Here is an 18,199-nt window from a genome sequence, read left to right as displayed (position 1 = left end):
ACCCCAGTCTACCGGGCACCACACCTTAGTCATAGGGGACTCCATCACCCGAAACATAAAGCTTAGCAAACCAGCCACAATTAAGTGCATCCCGGGGGCCCGAGCACCTGACATTGAGGCTAATCTTAGGGAGCTAACTCGCAACAGGCCTAGTAAACACGTACGACAGGCTAATCGCACCACTAGTTATGCGATTATAGTTGTACACGTTGGCTCCAATGACACTAGAATGAGACAGTCAGAGATTACAAAGACAAACATAGCCAGGACTTGTGATCTCGCTAGAAAGATGTCCAGGCATCGAGTAATTGTCTCTGGCCCCCTGCCTGCGAGAGGCAATGATGAGAGATATAGCAGATTAGTCTCGCTTAACAAGTGGCTGGCTAGCTTCTGTAGACAACAGGGACTAACGTTTATTGATAATTGGCCCTCTTTCTGGGGCAAACCAGGCTTGCTGATGAGGGACGGCCTTCACCCTAACCAGGAAGGCGCCATCATCCTGTCTAAGAATATAGACTACTGTTTAAGTCACATTTGACTAACTACACTAGAGCAAGCCCGGTCACAGGCAATTACAGAGCCTGCTAGTCCGGGTGAGGAGTCAGTTAAGCTAGAACTAGCCAGCACCAGGCTGGATAATTCCTGTACGCATAGCAATTTTCTTAGAATAACACACAACTCACATAATGTGTTTTCTGTTGTGAATGTGTCCGGGGTAGATATGCATTCTACTGAGGTGGCAAATCATGATGCGTTCAGTCGATCGCAGCATCAAGCAAACAATCTGAAAATTCCCGTCGTATCAATTCCTAGATATGGTCGAAACTATTTAAAGTGCACTACGTATAATAAACGCAACATTATTAATATTTCTACTACGGATAATTTAAACAAAAACTCGTCAAAACAGCCCAATACTTATAATATGGGCTTTTTAAACATAAGATCATTGTCTCCCAAAACGTTATTAATGAGGTCATTAGAGACAACAATCTTAACGTCATTGGTCTTAGCGAAACCTGGCTCAAACCAGACGAATTTTTTGCGCTAAATGAGGCATCTCCTCCTAACTATACGAATGCGCATATTGCCCGTCCCCTTAAAAGGGGTGGGGGGGTCGCACTAATATACAATGAAAACTTTAACCTTACCCCTAACCTAAATAATAAATACAAATCGTTTGAGGTGCTTATGAGGTCTGTCGCACCGCTGCCTCTCGATATGGCTGTTATCTACCGCCCCCCAGGGCCCTACTCGGACTTTATTAATGAATTCACAGAGTTCGTTGCTGATCTAGTGACGCACGCAGACAATATAATCATAATGGGGGACTTTAATATCCATATGAATACCCCATCGGACCCTCAGTGCGTGGCGCTCCAGACTATAATTGATAGCTGTGGTCTTACACAAATAATAAATGAACCTACGCATCGCAACGGCAATACGATAGATCTAGTGCTGGTCAGGGGTGTCACCACCTCCAAAGTTATGGTACTCCCGTATACTAAAGTAATGTCCGATCATTACCTTATAAAATTCGAAGTTCTGACTCATTGTCAACAAACTAATAATAATAATAACTGCTATAGCAGCCGCAACATTAATGCCGCCACAACGATGACTCTTGCTGACCTACTGCCTTCGGTAATGGCACCATTCCCAAATTATGTCGGCTCTATTGATAACCTCACTAACAACTTTGACAATGCCCTGCGCAAAACCATTGATAGTATAGCACCGCTAAAACAAAAAAGGGCCCCTAAAAGGCGCACCCCATGGTTTACAGAGGAAACCAGAGCTCATAAATTATCATGTAGAAAGTTGGAACGCAAATGGCGCGCGACCAAGCTTGAGGTTTTCCATCAAGCATGGAGTGATAGCTTAATATCGTATAAACGCATGCTTACCTTAGCTAAAGATTACTCAAATCTCATCCGCCTCAACAAAAACGACCCTAAATTTTTGTTTAGTACAGTAGCATCGCTAACCCAACAAGGGACTCCTCCCAATAGCTCCACCCACTCGGCAGATGACTTTATGAATTTCTTTAATAAGAAAATTGAACTCATTAGAAAGGAGATTAAAGACAACGCATCCCAGCTACAACTGGGTTCTATGAACACAGATACAACTGTATCTACGACGGATACTGCAATACAAAATAGTCTCTCTCTTTTTGATGAAATAACATTAGAGGAACTATTACAGCGTGTAAGTGGGATAAAACAAACAACATGTTTACTTGACCCACTTCCTGGGAAACTTATCAAGGAGCTTTTTGTATTATTAGGTCCATCAGTGCTAAATATTATAAACGTATCACTTTCCTCTGGCACTGTTCCCCTAGCATTCAAGAAAGCGGTTATTCATCCTCTGCTCAAAAGACCTAACCTTGATCCTGACCTCATGGTAAACTACCGACCGGTGTCCCACCTTCCCTTTATTTCGAAAATCCTCGAAAAAATTGTCGCACAGCAGCTAAATGAACACTTAGTGTCTAACAATCTCTGTGAACCTTTTCAATCCGGTTTCAGGGCAAATCACTCTACGGAGACAGCCCTCGCAAAAATGACTAATGATCTACTGCTAACGATGGATTCTGATGCGTCATCTATGTTGCTGCTTCTTGATCTTAGCGCTGCTTTCGATACCGTCGATCATAATATTTTATTAGAGCGTATCAAAACACGTATTGGTATGTCAGACTTAGCTTTGTCGTGGTTTAACTCTTATCTTACTGACAGGATGCAATGCGTCTCCCATAATAATGTGACCTCGGACTATGTTAAGGTAACGTGCGGAGTTCCTCAGGGTTCGGTTCTTGGCCCTGCACTCTTTAGTATTTACATGCTGCCGCTAGGCGACATCATACGCAAATACGGTGTTAGCTTTCATTGCTATGCTGATGACAACCAACTCTACATGCCCCTAAAGCTGACCAACACGCCGGATTGTAGTCAGCTGGAGGCGTGTCTTAATGAAATTAAACAATGGATGTCCGCTAACTTCTTGCAACTCAACGCCAAGAAAACGGAAATGCTGATTATCGGTCCTGCTAAACACCGACATTTATTTAATAATACCACCTTAACATTTGACAACCAAACAATTACACAAGGCGAATCAGTAAAGAATCTGGGTATTATCTTCGACCCAACTCTCTCGTTTAAATCACACATTAAGAGTGTTACTAAAACGGCCTTCTTTCATCTCCGTAATATCGCTAAAATTCGTTCTATTTTATCCACTAGCGACGCTGAGATCATTATTCATGCGTTCGTTACGTCTCGTCTCGACTACTGTAACGTATTATTTTCGGGTCTCCCTATGTCTAGCATTAAAAAATTACAGTTGGTACAAAATGCGGCTGCTAGACTTTTGACAAGAACAAGAAAGTTTGATCATATTACGCCTATACTGGCTCACCTGCACTGGCTTCCTGTGCACTTAAGAAGTGACTTTAAGGTTTTACTACTTACGTATAAAATACTACACGGTCTAGCTCCGTCCTATCTTGTCGATTGCATTGTACCATATGTCCCGGCAAGAAATCTGCGTTCAAAGAACTCCGGCTTATTAGTGATTCCCAGAGCCCAAAAAAAGTCTGCGGGCTATAGAGCGTTTTCTATTCGGGCTCCAGTACTATGGAATGCCCTCCCGGTAACAATTAGAGATGCTACCTCAGTAGAAGCATTTAAGTCCCATCTTAAAACTCATTTGTATACTCTAGCCTTTAAATAGCCCCCCTGTTAGACCAGTTGATCTGCCGTTTCTTTTCTTTTCTCCTCTGCTCCCCTTTTCCTTGAGGGGGGGGGGGCACAGGTCCGGTGGCCATGGATGAAGTGCTGGCTGTCCAGAGTCGGGACCCGGGGTGGACCGCTCGCCTGTGCATCGGCTGGGAACATCTCTACGCTGCTGACCCGTCTCCGCTCGGGATGGTGTCCTGCTGGCCCCACTATGGACTGGACTCTTACTATTATGTTGGATCCACTATGGACTGGACTCTCACAATATTATGTCAGACCCACTCGACATCCATTGCTTTCGGTCTCCCCTAGAGGGGGGGGGTTACCCACATATGCGGTCCTCTCCAAGGTTTCTCATAGTCATTCACATCGACGTCCCACTGGGGTGAGTTTTTCCTTGCCCGTATGTGGGCTTTGTACCGAGGATGTCGTTGTGGCTTGTGCAGCCCTTTGAGACACTTGTGATTTAGGGCTATATAAATAAAGATTGATTGATTGATTATCAGAGCAAAGCATTTTTGGTTAAAAAAAAAAAGAGATAAAGAAGTAAAATACAGCACTATGTCATCAGTTTCTGATTTATTAAATTGTATAACAGTGCAAAATATTGCTCATTTGTTGTGGTCTTTCTTGAACTATTTGGAAAAAAAAGATAGGTTTATAAAAGGATTTTTGAATTGTTGCTATTTTTACAATATTTAAAAAAAAAATCTCATGTACCCCTTGGCATACCTTCAAGTACCCCCAGGGGTACGCGTACCCCCATTTGAGAACCACTGCTGTAGGTAATACTGGTGGACTTTTTTAGGACGGCAGACTGCTCGTGCTCACGCAGCAAGAAGAGTCGCGTCTATCCGACTCTTCGGTGCTAATGATACTGAAAAAAGCTGGTATCGGTGCAGTTTTTGAGTGTTGGTATAAGAAATCTGAATCTAAAAGTGTATCAATTCCTTGGAATTGAAGTGTCCAAACTGTTGGCCTGTACTGTATATCTCATTTAAATCCACGTACGAAAGAGGCCTTGATCAGATATGAAAAATTCAGATTTGCACCGGTCACACGGACATGAATGAATCCGATACAGGTGGCATACGGGTAAAAAAAATCGCAATGCCCTGCAGTGTGAACAAGACCTTAGGTGGACAACTGATAGAACTTGGACCATCTTGATGGCGTTGGAGATAACATAGATATGCAGTCTTAAACCCACACGCCTCTCAATTCCAGTTCAACTTAAGACACAAGCTGTAACTATGGCAACGACACACAAAAACACTAGCTTGTGCGTGAAGTACGCCTCAGCAGTCAAGACAGTATTTGACACAAATTCAACAGAAATAGACTTAAATTTAAAAAAAGCAGCAGTTCTTGTCAGAATCAAAATGAAACCTGATTTATTATCAGCTGGCGAAGACGTGTAAAAGTTGCGTCCTGGCGAAGGCGCTGGCACACTTGTGGTACAATCTTCCCTTGAGGACATTCATGGCGAGCAATTAGTTTGGAATGAATCTCACAAATTTGCAAAGATGTACGAGTGTGTCGTCAGCGGTCGGCATGGAGAAGAATGGACAAAACCTTTGCCTTTTTAACCAAATTTCCTCAAGAACTTGGGAGCTGCTCTCGTTAAAATAAAAAATCTGTCAGAGCGACGATTTATACGACGTTTGTTGGAAATTGGGTTATTAAAGATTAAAATGTGCCTCTGACATAAAACTTTGTTGAGAAAAGTACTAATACGTGGAGAGGAAGTAAAGAAGCAGTAGGAAACAAGAGGACAGATAGAATTAAGCACATAAATCAGTGTGGATCTACTCGGTAAGTAACAACTTTTTAACATCAGTGTGTGTGTGTGTGTGTGTGTGTGTGCGCGTGTATTCAGTGCACGCTTTGAGGTCTGACAAGGCAAATGTAACAGTGTGTGTGTGTGTGTGTGTGTGTGTGTGTGTGTGTCGCACATTGTTCAATCATCCACTCCGATGTTGCGGAAAAGATAAGACATGGACTCGCCGTTGTGGATGCGGCGGATGGCCTCCGACAGGATCATGCTGATGTCCACCGTTTTGATCTTGGGACACTGCAGCTTCTGCAGCTCGTGGGGGATGGTGTTGGTCACCACCACCTGCAAGCGTGGGGAGGAGAGGATGAGAGGAGGGGGAGAGGTCAAAGAAGGAGCTCGCTTGGCATCGTCGCGCCCCACCTCGTCGATGGCGGACTCCTCGATGAACTTGGGGGCGTCGCAAGAGAGGATGCCGTGCGTCGCCATGACGAAGATCTTGTAGGCGCCTCGTTCCTTCAGCGTCTCTGCGGCTGCCACAAAACTGTCGACGTCGTCGATGATGTCATCCTGCAGGAGGAGCAGGTGAGTTACACTTAGAAGGAGAGATTGACCATTCATCGGCGACGATATTTGGCCTTTTCCCCCCCCAACTACAACAGCAGATACAATACAGACACACATGATATTTAGTAGTAAAAGTAATCAAGTAGATAGTTAGAACCAAGAGAACATTTATTTTTGTTGGAGACCAATTTTCTTTATTTAATTCATTTAAGAATAAAAAATACTCACATTGTCAATAATTCTCCCTAAACATGTTTTGATCTCTGACAGGGCAAAAAAAAAAACCATAATAAAAGCATTAAATTACAAACCCGTTTCCATATGAGTTGGGAAATTGTGTTAGATGTAAATATAAACGGAATACAATGATTTGCAAATCCTTTTCAACCCATATTCAATTGAATGCACTACAAAGACAAGATATTTGATGTTCAAACTCATAAACATTATTTTTTTTTGCAAATAATCATTAACTTAGAATTTCATGGCTGCAACACGTGCCAAAGTAGTTGGGAAAGGGCATGTTCACCACTGTGTTACATCAACTTTTCTTTTAACAACACTCAAACAATTGGGAACTGAGGAAACTAATTGTTGAAGCTTTGAAAGTGGAATTCTTTCCCATTCTTGTTTTATGTAGAGCTTCAGTCGTTCAACAGTCCGGGGTCTCCGCTGTCGTATTTTACGCTTCATAATGCGCCACACATTTTCAATGGGAGACAGGTCTGGACTGCAGGCGGGCCAGGAAAGTACCCGCACTCTTTTTTTAGGAAGCCACGCTGTTGTAACACGTGCTGAATGTGGCTTGGTATTGTCTTGCTGAAATAAGCAGGGGCGTCCATGAAAAAGACAGCGCTTAGATGGCAGCATATGTTGTTCCAAAACCTGTATGTACCTTTCAGCATTAATGGTGCCTTCACAGATGTGTAAGTTACCCATGCCTTGGGCACTAATGCACCCCCATACCATCACACATGCTGGCTTTTGAACTTTGCGTCGATATCAGTCTGGATGGTTCACTTTGGTCCGGATGACACGATGTCGAATACTTCCAAAAACAATTTGAAATGTGGACTCGTCAGACCACAGAACACTTTTCCACTTTGCATGAGTCCATCTTAGATGATCTCGGGCCCAGAGAAGCCGGCGGCGTTTCTGGATGTTGTTGATAAATGGCTTTCGCTTTGCATAGTAGAGCTTTAACTTGCACTTACAGATGTAGCGACCAACTGTATTTAGTGACAGTGGTTTTCTGAAGTGTTCCTGAGCCCATGTGGTGATATCCTTTAGAGATTGATGTCGGTTTTTGATACAGTGCCATCTGAGGGATCGAAGGTCACGGTCATTCAATGTTGGTTTCCGGCCATGCCGCTTACGTGGAGTGATTTCTCCAGATTCTCTGAACCTTTTGATGATATTATGGACCGTAGATGGTGAAATCCCTAAATTCCTTGCAATTGCACTTTGAGAAACGTTGTTCTTAAACTGTTTGACTATTTGCTCACGCAGTTGTGGACAAAGGGGTGTACCTCGCCCCATCCTTTCTTGTGAAAGACTTGAGCATTTTTTGGGAAGCTGTTTTTATACCCAATCATGGCACCCACCTCAATTAGCCTGCACACCAGTGGGATGTTCCAAATAAGTGTTTGATGAACATTCCTCAAATTTATCAGTATTTATTGCCACCTTTCCCAACTTCTTTGTCACGTGTTGCTGGCATCAAATTCTAAAGTTAATGATTATTTGCAAAAAAAAAAAAAAGTTTATCAGTTTGAACATCAAATATGTTGTCTTTGTAGCATATTCAACTGAATATGGGTTGAAAAGGATTTGCAAATCATTGTATTCCGTTTATATTTACATATAACACAATTTCCCAACTCATATGGAAACGGGGTTTGTAAATATCTTGACAAATAGGAGATGTGTAATGTACGTAAAGAGCCCAGAATTGATTTATTTAAATGTTTGCAATATTTCAGGGTTCCTTATGAGGAAACCTTACTGTGTATTTCCGTAAATTCCTTTTTCCCTACACATTGCACCCGCCTTTTTAATGGATTTTTCTTCACTAACGGCTATAAAACAAATAGTTTACAAAAAAAACAAACAAGCAAATAGCTATTGTTTGGTCTATGGTACCATCTTTTGGATTGTCTTTCCATTTAATGCTTTCAACCGGAAGTAGAAGTGCCGTTCTGTCTTCTGGCCGGACATTGCGTTTCGTATGGATTCTTCATTTATCATTCCAAGCAACATTTGAAGGTTTTACAACATAACTAAAACAATTTTTACTTACTAAACCGTCCCATGTGTGATGTCTGTAGGAGTGTTTTCATGCATATGTGTACGTGCTATCGTATTGTAATGATGCTAGCATTGTTAGCATTAGCTAATATACTAACACGTTTACGAGTGACTGTGTTAGTATTATAGAATAGAATAGAATAGATCTTTATTGTCATTTTACAATGAAATTGCAAGCAAACCCATTAGTGCAAATTTATAGATGAAACATAAGAACGTTGGTACTAAGATAAAAATAAAAAACAAATACCAAGCACAGAGCTCACATGCACAGTCATGCTTTTTTATGCCTTTATTGTGTTCAGCGACACTCGGGTAGAAAGTGTTCTTGAACCCGTTTGTTCGGTATTTTATCGTCCTGTATCTCCTTATTTATATATAGTGTTAACTTACAACAGCATTCTTTTTGTATTGTTTCAGTTTCACAAATTCCTCAGTAAATTCACCAAAACGTCACCGTGGAGTTATTGAGTCTGTTTAGCTTCCGCAGCTAGCGGGTCCATGACGATGACTTCTGTTTTGTTTGATCAGCCGTTTTACTGTCGTGTTACAGACGCCGTTTGGAAACAATTGAGGTATGTAAATAAACATTAACAAAATATTTCTGTGTAAATATCTCTTTTCACAATGTACCGTATTTTCCGGAGTATAAATCTCTCCGGAGTATAAGTCGCACCGGCCGAAAATGCATAATAAAGAAGGAAAAAAACATATATAAGTCACACTGGAGTATAAGTCGCATATTTTGGGGAAATGTATTTGATAAAAGCCAACACCAAGAATAGACATTTGAAAGGCAATTTAAAATAAATAAAGAATAGTGAACAACAGGCTGAATAAGTGTACGTTATATGAGGCATAAATAACCAACTGAGAACGTGCCTGGTATGTTAACGTAACATATTATGGTAAGAGTCATTCAAATAACTATAACATATAGAACATGCTATACGTTTACCAAACAATCTGTCACTCCTAATCGCTAAATCCCATGAAATCTTATACGTCTAGTCTCTTACGTGAATGAGCTAAATAATATTATTTGATATTTTACGGTAATGTGTTAATAATTTCACACATAAGTTGCTCCTGAGTATAAGTCGCACCCCCGGCCAAACTATGAAAAAAACTGCGACTTATAGTCCGAAAAATACGGTAGCCTGTGGTGGGCCAACCTCGACAGAGGGTGTCTTGTGATAAATAGCCGAAACGCCCAATGACATGGGGGAATACAACTGAGTTGTGTTGTACTGGTGGCACCACATGATTATTGCCAAACTCCACCCCACCCAAGATGACATCTCTAACCCCATTTAATTGTTGTGCTGAATATTTAGGGATCTTTAACAACTAGTCCTATTAAGAATCCTGTGGCTTATAGTCCAGTGCGGCTAATGTATGGAAAAATATGTTTCCCCCTAAAATGAAACGAGTGCGGCCTCTTTAGTCCAGAAAATACGACAAATCCAACAACTGCTATAAAAAACAAAAAAAGAGTAGATGGCAAGTTATTGTGATGTAGAGCAATCCCGTATTTTTACAATTTTTCTTAGGAGATTTGCCATATTCTAAAAATGTGAATGTTGATCCTCCTATGCCCTGCAGCATTAGACATTGATTGATTGATTGATTTAAACTTTTATTAGTAGATTGCACAGTACAGTACATATTCCGTACAATTGACCACTAAATGGTAACACCCCAATGAGTTTTTCAACTTGTTTAAGTCGGGGTCCACGTAAATCAATTCATGGTAGACACTAGGGATGTCCCGATCCAGGTTTTTGCACTTCCGATCCGAAACCGATATTGTTTTTGCATTTCCGATCCGATACCGATACTGACCGATACCGATACTGACCGATACTGGCCTATCCGAGCATGTATTAAAGTTTAAAGTTATTTAGCCTACTTAGTTGTCAGAATCATGTTGAAAAGGGTTTTAGTACTCTTGATAACAACTAGCCAGCTGAATTAGGGGAGTTTGAATAATACACAATGGTTGGTAACAAGAAACTGACCTGTTTATTCAAGGATAAACACAAAATAGACAAAATTATACATGACAAACAGAAATGGCATCATTGAACTAGGGCTGGGCGATATGGCCTTTTTTTAATATTGCGATATGTTAAGGCCATATTGCGATACACAATATATATCTCGATATTTTGCCTTAGCCTTGAATGAACACTTGATGCATATAAGCACAACAGTATGATGATTCTATGTGTTTTGATTGATTGATTTAGACTTTTATTAGTAGGTTGCACAGTGAAGTACATATTCCGTACAATTGACCACTAAATGGTAACACCCCAATAAGTTTTTCAACTTGTTTAAGACGGGGTCCACTTAAATTGATTCATGATACAGATATATACTATCAGATATATACTATCAGATATATACTATCATCATAATACAGTCATCACACAAGATCATCACATTGAATTATTTACATTATTTATAATCCAGGGTGTGGAGGGGGGGCGCCGGATGTAAGTGTCAAAAAGACAGCCAAAAGAGTTTGATTTGAGAATAAATCTAAAGTTAAAATATAGGGTAGAAATGCACCCATTTGCAGGAAATGTAGTCTTGATTTTCAAAATGTTCTTTCAAGGCTTGCATGTCTACATTAAAACATTCTTCTTCATACTGCATTAATATATGCTACTTTTAAACTTTCATGCAGAGAAGGAAATCACAACTAAAAAAATCACTAATTTTTTCATACGGTGTTGATGTGGAAATTTTTGCCATTTTGATGGTGTGGACGTGTGGCACCGAATGGAGATAAGCGTCTCGACAGACGTCACAATATTTGAACAATGATGACGAAAACTGTTGTCTCTGTCGTGTCCGTGTGTCGAAAATTGTTATGCGCTTATTTTTTTATTTGATTTTGTGCGTGGCATAGATTTGCTATGCGCAGAGGACGCTTGAGCAGGCGCGCACCTTAACAGCTGTGCTAGCATCACAGCTAACGTTAGCCATGCCGCTACCTCGCTCTCTGCTGGGAGAGGACGTTTATGTATGTGACGTATGACGTGACAGTATGTGACGTGTGTAAGAAGGTGCGCTCGCTGTCTGTGAGAGGGAGACACAGGAAAGAGTGAGAAGAGCCTGTCGTGTAATGCCAGCAGCTAAAAGCAACTGTGTGAGAATTGTGGATGTGTTGAAGGTGTGCTGGAAAATGCGGAACGGAAATTACGGAGCAGCAGAAAAGTGGAATGTATTATTTAGATAGGTGCGTTGGAAAACACGGACCGGAGTTTTTTTTTAAACTGGATCTGGATCGGCATTTTCCCATGCCTTGCCGATACGCAATTTTTGGCAAATATCGGCAGCCAATCCGATCCAAATATCGGATCGGGACATCCCTAGTAGACACATGTACTAATGAAAGCCCCTAATGTTTTTGGTACTAAATTAACCACAACATTAGCGCCACATAAAACATTTCGCTACTGGTCCGACGTGTCCAAAAAAAATAATGTAAAAAAAATGATTGGCAACACTAAATGGTCCTAGTGTGTGAATGTGAGTGTGAATGTTGTCTCTCTATCTGTGTTGGCCCTGTGATGAGGTGGCGACTTGTCCAGGGTGTACCCCGCCTTCCGCCCGAATGCAGCTGAGATAGGCTCCAGCGCCCCCCGCGACCCCAAAAGGGACAAGCGGTAGAAAATGGATGGATGGATGGGAAAACAAACGTTTTGTTTACTGGCATATACCATTCATGTTTGAATAACTTCTACTGCAAATATCGGTTATCGGCCTCCTTGAATACTAATAATCAGTATCGGCCCATGAAATAAACATATCAGGACATTATGGGCGTTATGTCTTACCACGATGATGGCGATGCGTCCTCCTACGTCTCCTACCACCGTGATGGGAGGTTTCTCCTTAGGAATCAACACTGGGAAAAAAAATGAATGAAAAACCTTATTTGAATTTGCCACACTACCTTGTGGACATTATTTCCAAAAGTAGCCGCCTAGAGCGTTTATTTTATCTGTCACTTATTTGCACATTTGAGAGGAGGCCTTTTGTTTGTACTACTGAAAGTCATAGTAGGTCGCTCTATTGAAAATTGTTACTGTTGACACTACGTTGTCATGGGAACGTAACTTCCATTAGCAGTTTTATACAAGCATGAATGTTTCCTATCAGTGATAAACACATTGTTCCATGTTTCCCATTGTTACAGTGATAAAAACACAATGACACTACAACAAGTGGAAATATAAACTAATTACATTAAAACTGTGCTTATTTCGGACTATAAAGTCCAGTTTTTCTTAGCAGGCACTTCATATGTTTGACTTGATTCTGAGAGGCTTTAGAAGTTAAGATAATCAAATGAGAGCAATTTGATTATTTGAAGCTATTTGCGACATTGATCATTAAAAAGTATATATTACAGGTGGTGCTTGTTTTAGCATGTTTCGATGTTTCGTTGTGGCGAACTCACTCCCTTAAATTAAAACTACCGGTACTGTGCAAAAAAAAAAAAAAAAAAAAAAGAAAAAAAAAGAGCACTATTTACATAAAGGATATGTAGTAGCACGTTGCTACACTGACACAAGACAACGTCTACTATAGTCCGGAATTAGTAGTCAAGGAGGCTAACAACTGACACTCATTTGCAGTCAGTTATTTAAACATACCGTATTTTCCGCACTATAAGGCGCACCTAAAAACCTCCAATTTCCTCAAAAGCTGACAGTGCGCCTTATAATCCGGTGCGCCTTATATATGGACCAATATTGAGCCACAACAGGTCTCGCAACAATCCATAACTACGCCGACTTCATTTTCCCCCTTCTACGGCTGCTTACCGTAGAAGAAGAAGAAGCGCTTCTTCTTCTACGGGGGAAAATGAAGTCGGTAGCTGCCTAGCGTAGTTGCGAGACCTAAACTTTATGTAAAGACCCAAAAATGGTTCCTATTAAGAGAGACGCTTACGACGCAGAGTTTAAACTCAAGGCGATCAGTCACGCAGTAGAACACGGGAATAGAGCAGCAGCGAGAGAATTTAACATTAACGAATCAATAGTGCGGAAGTGGAGGAAGCAACAAGATGACCTGTGCCAAGTAAAGTAGACTAAACAGAGTTTCCGAGGGAACAAAGCGAGATGGCTACAGTTTGAGGACAAACTGGAACAGTGGGTTGTTGAACAGAGAGCAGCAAGTAGAAGTGTCAGTACAATCACTATTTGTTTTGTTGACATTCCCTTTAGCGCAGCTCCATCTAATGGATGCATAACGTAACCCCAGCCTCTACTGTAGCGTCTATTCTATGCGCCTTATAATGCGGTGCGCCTTATATATGAACAAAGTTTTAAAATAGGCCATTCATTGAAGGTGCGCCTTATAATCCGGTGCGCCTTATAGTGCGGAAAATAGTATACTGTCTTTCAGTAAACAGCTGGGCAGGGCTTTAATATGGCCGAAAAAAATAGAAACAATCATATACTATATATATATATTTTTAATTTTTTTTAAAGAATGATTTAGAAATGTATGTATCAATTTAAAATTAGAATAAAGTTATGAATCTGATATTTTAAGCACCCCAAGAAATGTCCACTATTTTCTTCTTTAATACCACGATAAAAAAACAAAAAACTGAATCCACATCATTTTAAATTCTCTACTTTATTAAAAACTAGGGATGTCCGATAATGGCTTTTTGCCGATATCCGATATCCCGATATTGTCCAACTCTTAAATTACCGATACCGATATATGCAGTCGTGGAATTAACACATTATTATGCCTAATTTGGACAACCAGGTATGGTGAAGATAAGGTACTTTTTCTTTTTTAATTATAAAATAAGATAGATGAATTAAAAACATTTTCTTGAATAAAAAAGAAAGTAAAACAATATAAAAACAGTTACATAGAAACTAGTAATTAATGAAAATTAGTAAAATTAACTGTTAAAGGTTAGTACTATTAGTGGACCAGCAGCACGCACAATCATGTGTGCTTACGGACTGTATCCCTTACAGACTGTATTGATATATATTGATATATAATGTAGGAACCAGGGGCCGTATTTATCAAGCGTCTTAAAGTGCCATTTTACACTTAAGTCCTGAGAATTTGCGAAATTTAGTCCTACTCTCATACTTACGAATAAAAGCTATTTATCAACTTTCTTAAGTCTAAGAATCACTCCTACTCTCCACGATATTTAAGAGACCTTCAGAGGTGTCCTAAGTGGTTAGGAGTTGCCAGCGGGAGTTGGCACTGAGGCGAGAGAGACGTGCGCGAACGTTCAGGGAGCGGAAGGATGTCCTGGCTTTGTTCGATGACGAGCAGCTGATCAAACGGTATCGTTTAGACAGAGCGGGTATTATTTTTGTCACAGATTTAATAAGGGGCGTCATCTCATCATCGGCATCACGCAGCAGAGCTTTCACAGCAGAACTAAATGTCATCAAAATGCTTCGATATCTCGCCACTGGGAAAATGAATTGGAAAGAAAAGGAAACATTTATTTTTGATTCATTGCCAATATTGTTTGTTTTGTATTATTTTGTAGTTTATTGTCAAAATATACACTCCCATTGTCCACTTAAATATTTCTAAGATATTTCTTTATTCTTAAGACAAGGGATTCCCTTCCGTGATTGGTCATTTCTATGGACAGAAATGACGTCACCTAAAATTCCGTTTACAGCACATAGTAAGGTCGTAATTCAGCTCTGTGTGACACTTAAGATTCAGTCCTACACTTCGCTGAAAGTGTGAGTAAGACGCTTGATAACTAACTTTAAGTGCAGCTTTCAGCGAAGAATTTCTTTACTCATAAGTCAACTCTTAGCAGACTTCTTAGGAGACGCTTGATGAATACGGCCCCAGAATATTAATAACAGAAAGAAACAACCCTTTTGTGTGAATGAGTGTAAATGGGGGGAGGAAGGTTTTTTGGGTTGGTGCACTAATTGTAAGTGTATCTTGTGTTTTTATGTTGATTTAAAAAAAAAAAAAACGATACCGATAAAAAAAACGATACCGATAATATCCGATATTACATTTTAACGCATTTATCGGCTGATATTATCGGACATCTCTATTAAAAACTGTTTCAAATTGTCAGGTATTTATGTTCAACATATTTTAGAACAAACAATACTGTGCTTGTAAATAAAGAAAAAAAAAGCGCATAAAAACCAACAATATCGTTCCTTATATTTTTTCAGTATGGTGGTAGCCATAATTGTGTAATGAAATAGGCTAATAAAAAGGCTAAAACATATTTAAGACAAATCTTTATGTTTTTATACATTACCAGTATCAACAGTTCAATTTTTTTATGACGTTATGCCTTTTTACTCCATATTTGCTGGAGGTTTTTTCTCATTCTTGTAGTATTTTATTCTACAATGTGCCATAAACACCACAGGTGAACACCACTGGTTCACTTATTTCACCAGGAAGGCAAAGTGTTGCCCAATAACAGAGGAGTGTCTTCTTGGCACTTATGGAAGTGGTAAAGGATGTGCAGGTTCTGCTTGCATTACAAACGGTACCAACACTCCCTGCTGGACTAGACTCTGTGGTTCTGTGCGTGCCAAACACTTGGCCTTTCATAACCTCTGCTCTCACTTGTGCGGCTAATACTTTGCCTTTCATGACGTCTTGTGTTTGATTAGACATGCATGACGCAAGACATTCTTTTTACTTCCTCATTTCCTTTCATTTTTGATGCGTAGTTTTTGTAATTGCCAGCTCAGATCCTGTCTGCTGCGTCTTTTTTAATTATCTGGAAAGCAGGTGGCGTTATGACGCATGCCGGTTCTATTGTTATTTGCAAAATCAGCATTTGTGGCAGGCGGACAGGAGTAAATACATATATATAGTACAGGCCAAAAGTTTGGACACACCTTCTCATTCAATAAATGTTCTTTATTTTCATTTGATTACTGCTTTGCACACTCTTAGAATTCTCTCAATGAGCTTCAAGCACACCTGTGAAGTGAAAACCATTTCAGTTGACTACCTCTTGAAGCTCATCGAGAGAATGCCAAGATTTGTGCAAAGCAGTAATTAGAGCAAAGGGTGGCTATTTTGAAGAAACTAGAATATAAAACAAGTTTTCAGTTATTTCACCTTTTTTTGTTAAGTACATAACTCCACATGTGTTCATTCATAGTTTTGATGCCTCCAGTGACAATCAATGTAAATAGTCATGAAAATAAAGAAAGGTGTGTCTTAACTTTTGGCCTGTACTGTAGGTAATACTGGTCGATTTTTTTAGAACGGCAGATCTTCGTCACAGACTGCTCGTGCTCACGCGTCTATCCGAGGAGAAAATGTTGTATAGTATTCGGTGCTATCGATACTGAAACAACCTGGTATCGGTGCAGTTTTTGCGTGTTGATATAAGAGATGTGAATCTAAAAGCGTATCAATTCCTTGGAATTGCTTGCAATGTTTTGTTTTTTTAAACGATTCCCTTAAAGGGGAACTGCACCTTTGGGGGGGATTGTGCTGATTGTTTACAATCATTATGAGCAAAAAGAACAGGTGTCCTTTTTTTTGTGCTTAAGATTTTAAAGATAATAAAAAACACCAGACGTGGCTAATGAGTCATCATTGTAGCCTTCAAAGCCCTCTAAAACAACTTCAAAACCCTACAACATTTTATATACACACTGCAAGTGTGTGTGTATGTATATATATAAATACATATATACATACACACACAGACCCCCAGACAGAGCGACTCCAAAACCAACAAAGGATGTAACTGTCGAAAGAAACCTGATTGCCCTCTCAACGGGGGGTGCTTACAAACATCAGTTGTCTACCAATCTAAGGTAATACGCAAGGACATTAACACATCCGACACATATGTAGGATTAACCGAGGGAGAATTCAAAACCAGATGGAACAATCACAAGGCTTCTTTCAGGAACAAAAACCTGCGAAATACCACAGAACTCAGCAAACACATTTGGGACCTCAAAGACAATAATGTTGAATATTCAATAACATGGCAAATTCTTGCATCCAGCACACCTTACAATAGTGGTAATAAAAGATGCAACCTATGCTTGAAAGAGAAACTGTTTATTATTTACCGTCCAGACCTGTCATCCCTCAACAAGCGCAGCGAAATTGTAACAACATGCCGCCACAGACGGAAACACCTCCTAGGTAACACATGAGCCAATCACCACGCCCCTAGGCCAGCCTGTACCCACCCACTCTGTGCCCTATATAAACCATGGTATGCGAATGCTCCCATTAAAATCTCCTGATGATTGAGGGTACCCCCCCTCATGAAACAGGCCTGTAGAGATGAAATAGTCTTGTGATTTTTTCCCCACACATACATATATTGCGCTCTACTACGGTATCGAGCACTATTTTTTGGATAACCTTATTAAGACATATATATATATATATATATATATATATATATATATATATATATATATATATATATATATATATATCTATATATAATGTAGTAACAGACACGTTCATAACAATATATAATATGTTCAATATTTACCCTAGTTTGATCATTTTATGCATTACCGGAACTTATTTCCTCAGCGCATTTATTTCCGTTTTAATAGCAGCGCACTTCCGACTTCTGGCAACAAATGTCTGTTTCTCCTTCTGGAAACAAACGTGAGTGTTTTGTAATCATGGCAGACTTGGTAACATACAACGAAGACGACTATTTTTGGACAAATGAGAATTCACGACCTTATCTTTTTGATGCTGAATATACGGAGAATGAACTGCTGCTTATAGAATCGAGCACGAA

The 18,199-nt window shown here is 39.9% G+C and overlaps 1 protein-coding gene across 3 annotated transcripts in view; it reads right to left on the bottom strand.

Moving 5' to 3' along the window:
- Nucleotides 1–18,199, bottom strand: part of LOC133615246 (phosphoribosyl pyrophosphate synthase-associated protein 2) — a 183,766-nt gene that overhangs the window by 20,186 nt on the left and 145,381 nt on the right. For 2 of the 3 annotated variants that reach the window (XM_061973693.2, XM_061973695.2), the window contains 3 exons: nt 12,249–12,319; nt 5,947–6,093; nt 5,757–5,868 (listed from right to left, as the gene is read on the bottom strand). In XM_061973693.2, the coding sequence (XP_061829677.2) occupies nt 5,757–5,868; nt 5,947–6,093; nt 12,249–12,319 (330 nt within the window). Of the gene's footprint in view, nt 1–4,313; nt 5,869–5,946; nt 6,094–12,248; nt 12,320–18,199 lie in introns of those variants that run through there. The other variant, XM_061973694.2, reaches the window with a different exon arrangement.

This window comes from Nerophis lumbriciformis, linkage group LG22 (genome assembly GCF_033978685.3).
Source record: "Nerophis lumbriciformis linkage group LG22, RoL_Nlum_v2.1, whole genome shotgun sequence".
NCBI classification, from domain to species: domain Eukaryota; kingdom Metazoa; phylum Chordata; class Actinopteri; order Syngnathiformes; family Syngnathidae; genus Nerophis; species Nerophis lumbriciformis.
The sequence above is the reverse complement of the archived record's forward strand: the minus strand, read 5'-3'. Positions and strand labels throughout refer to the sequence as shown.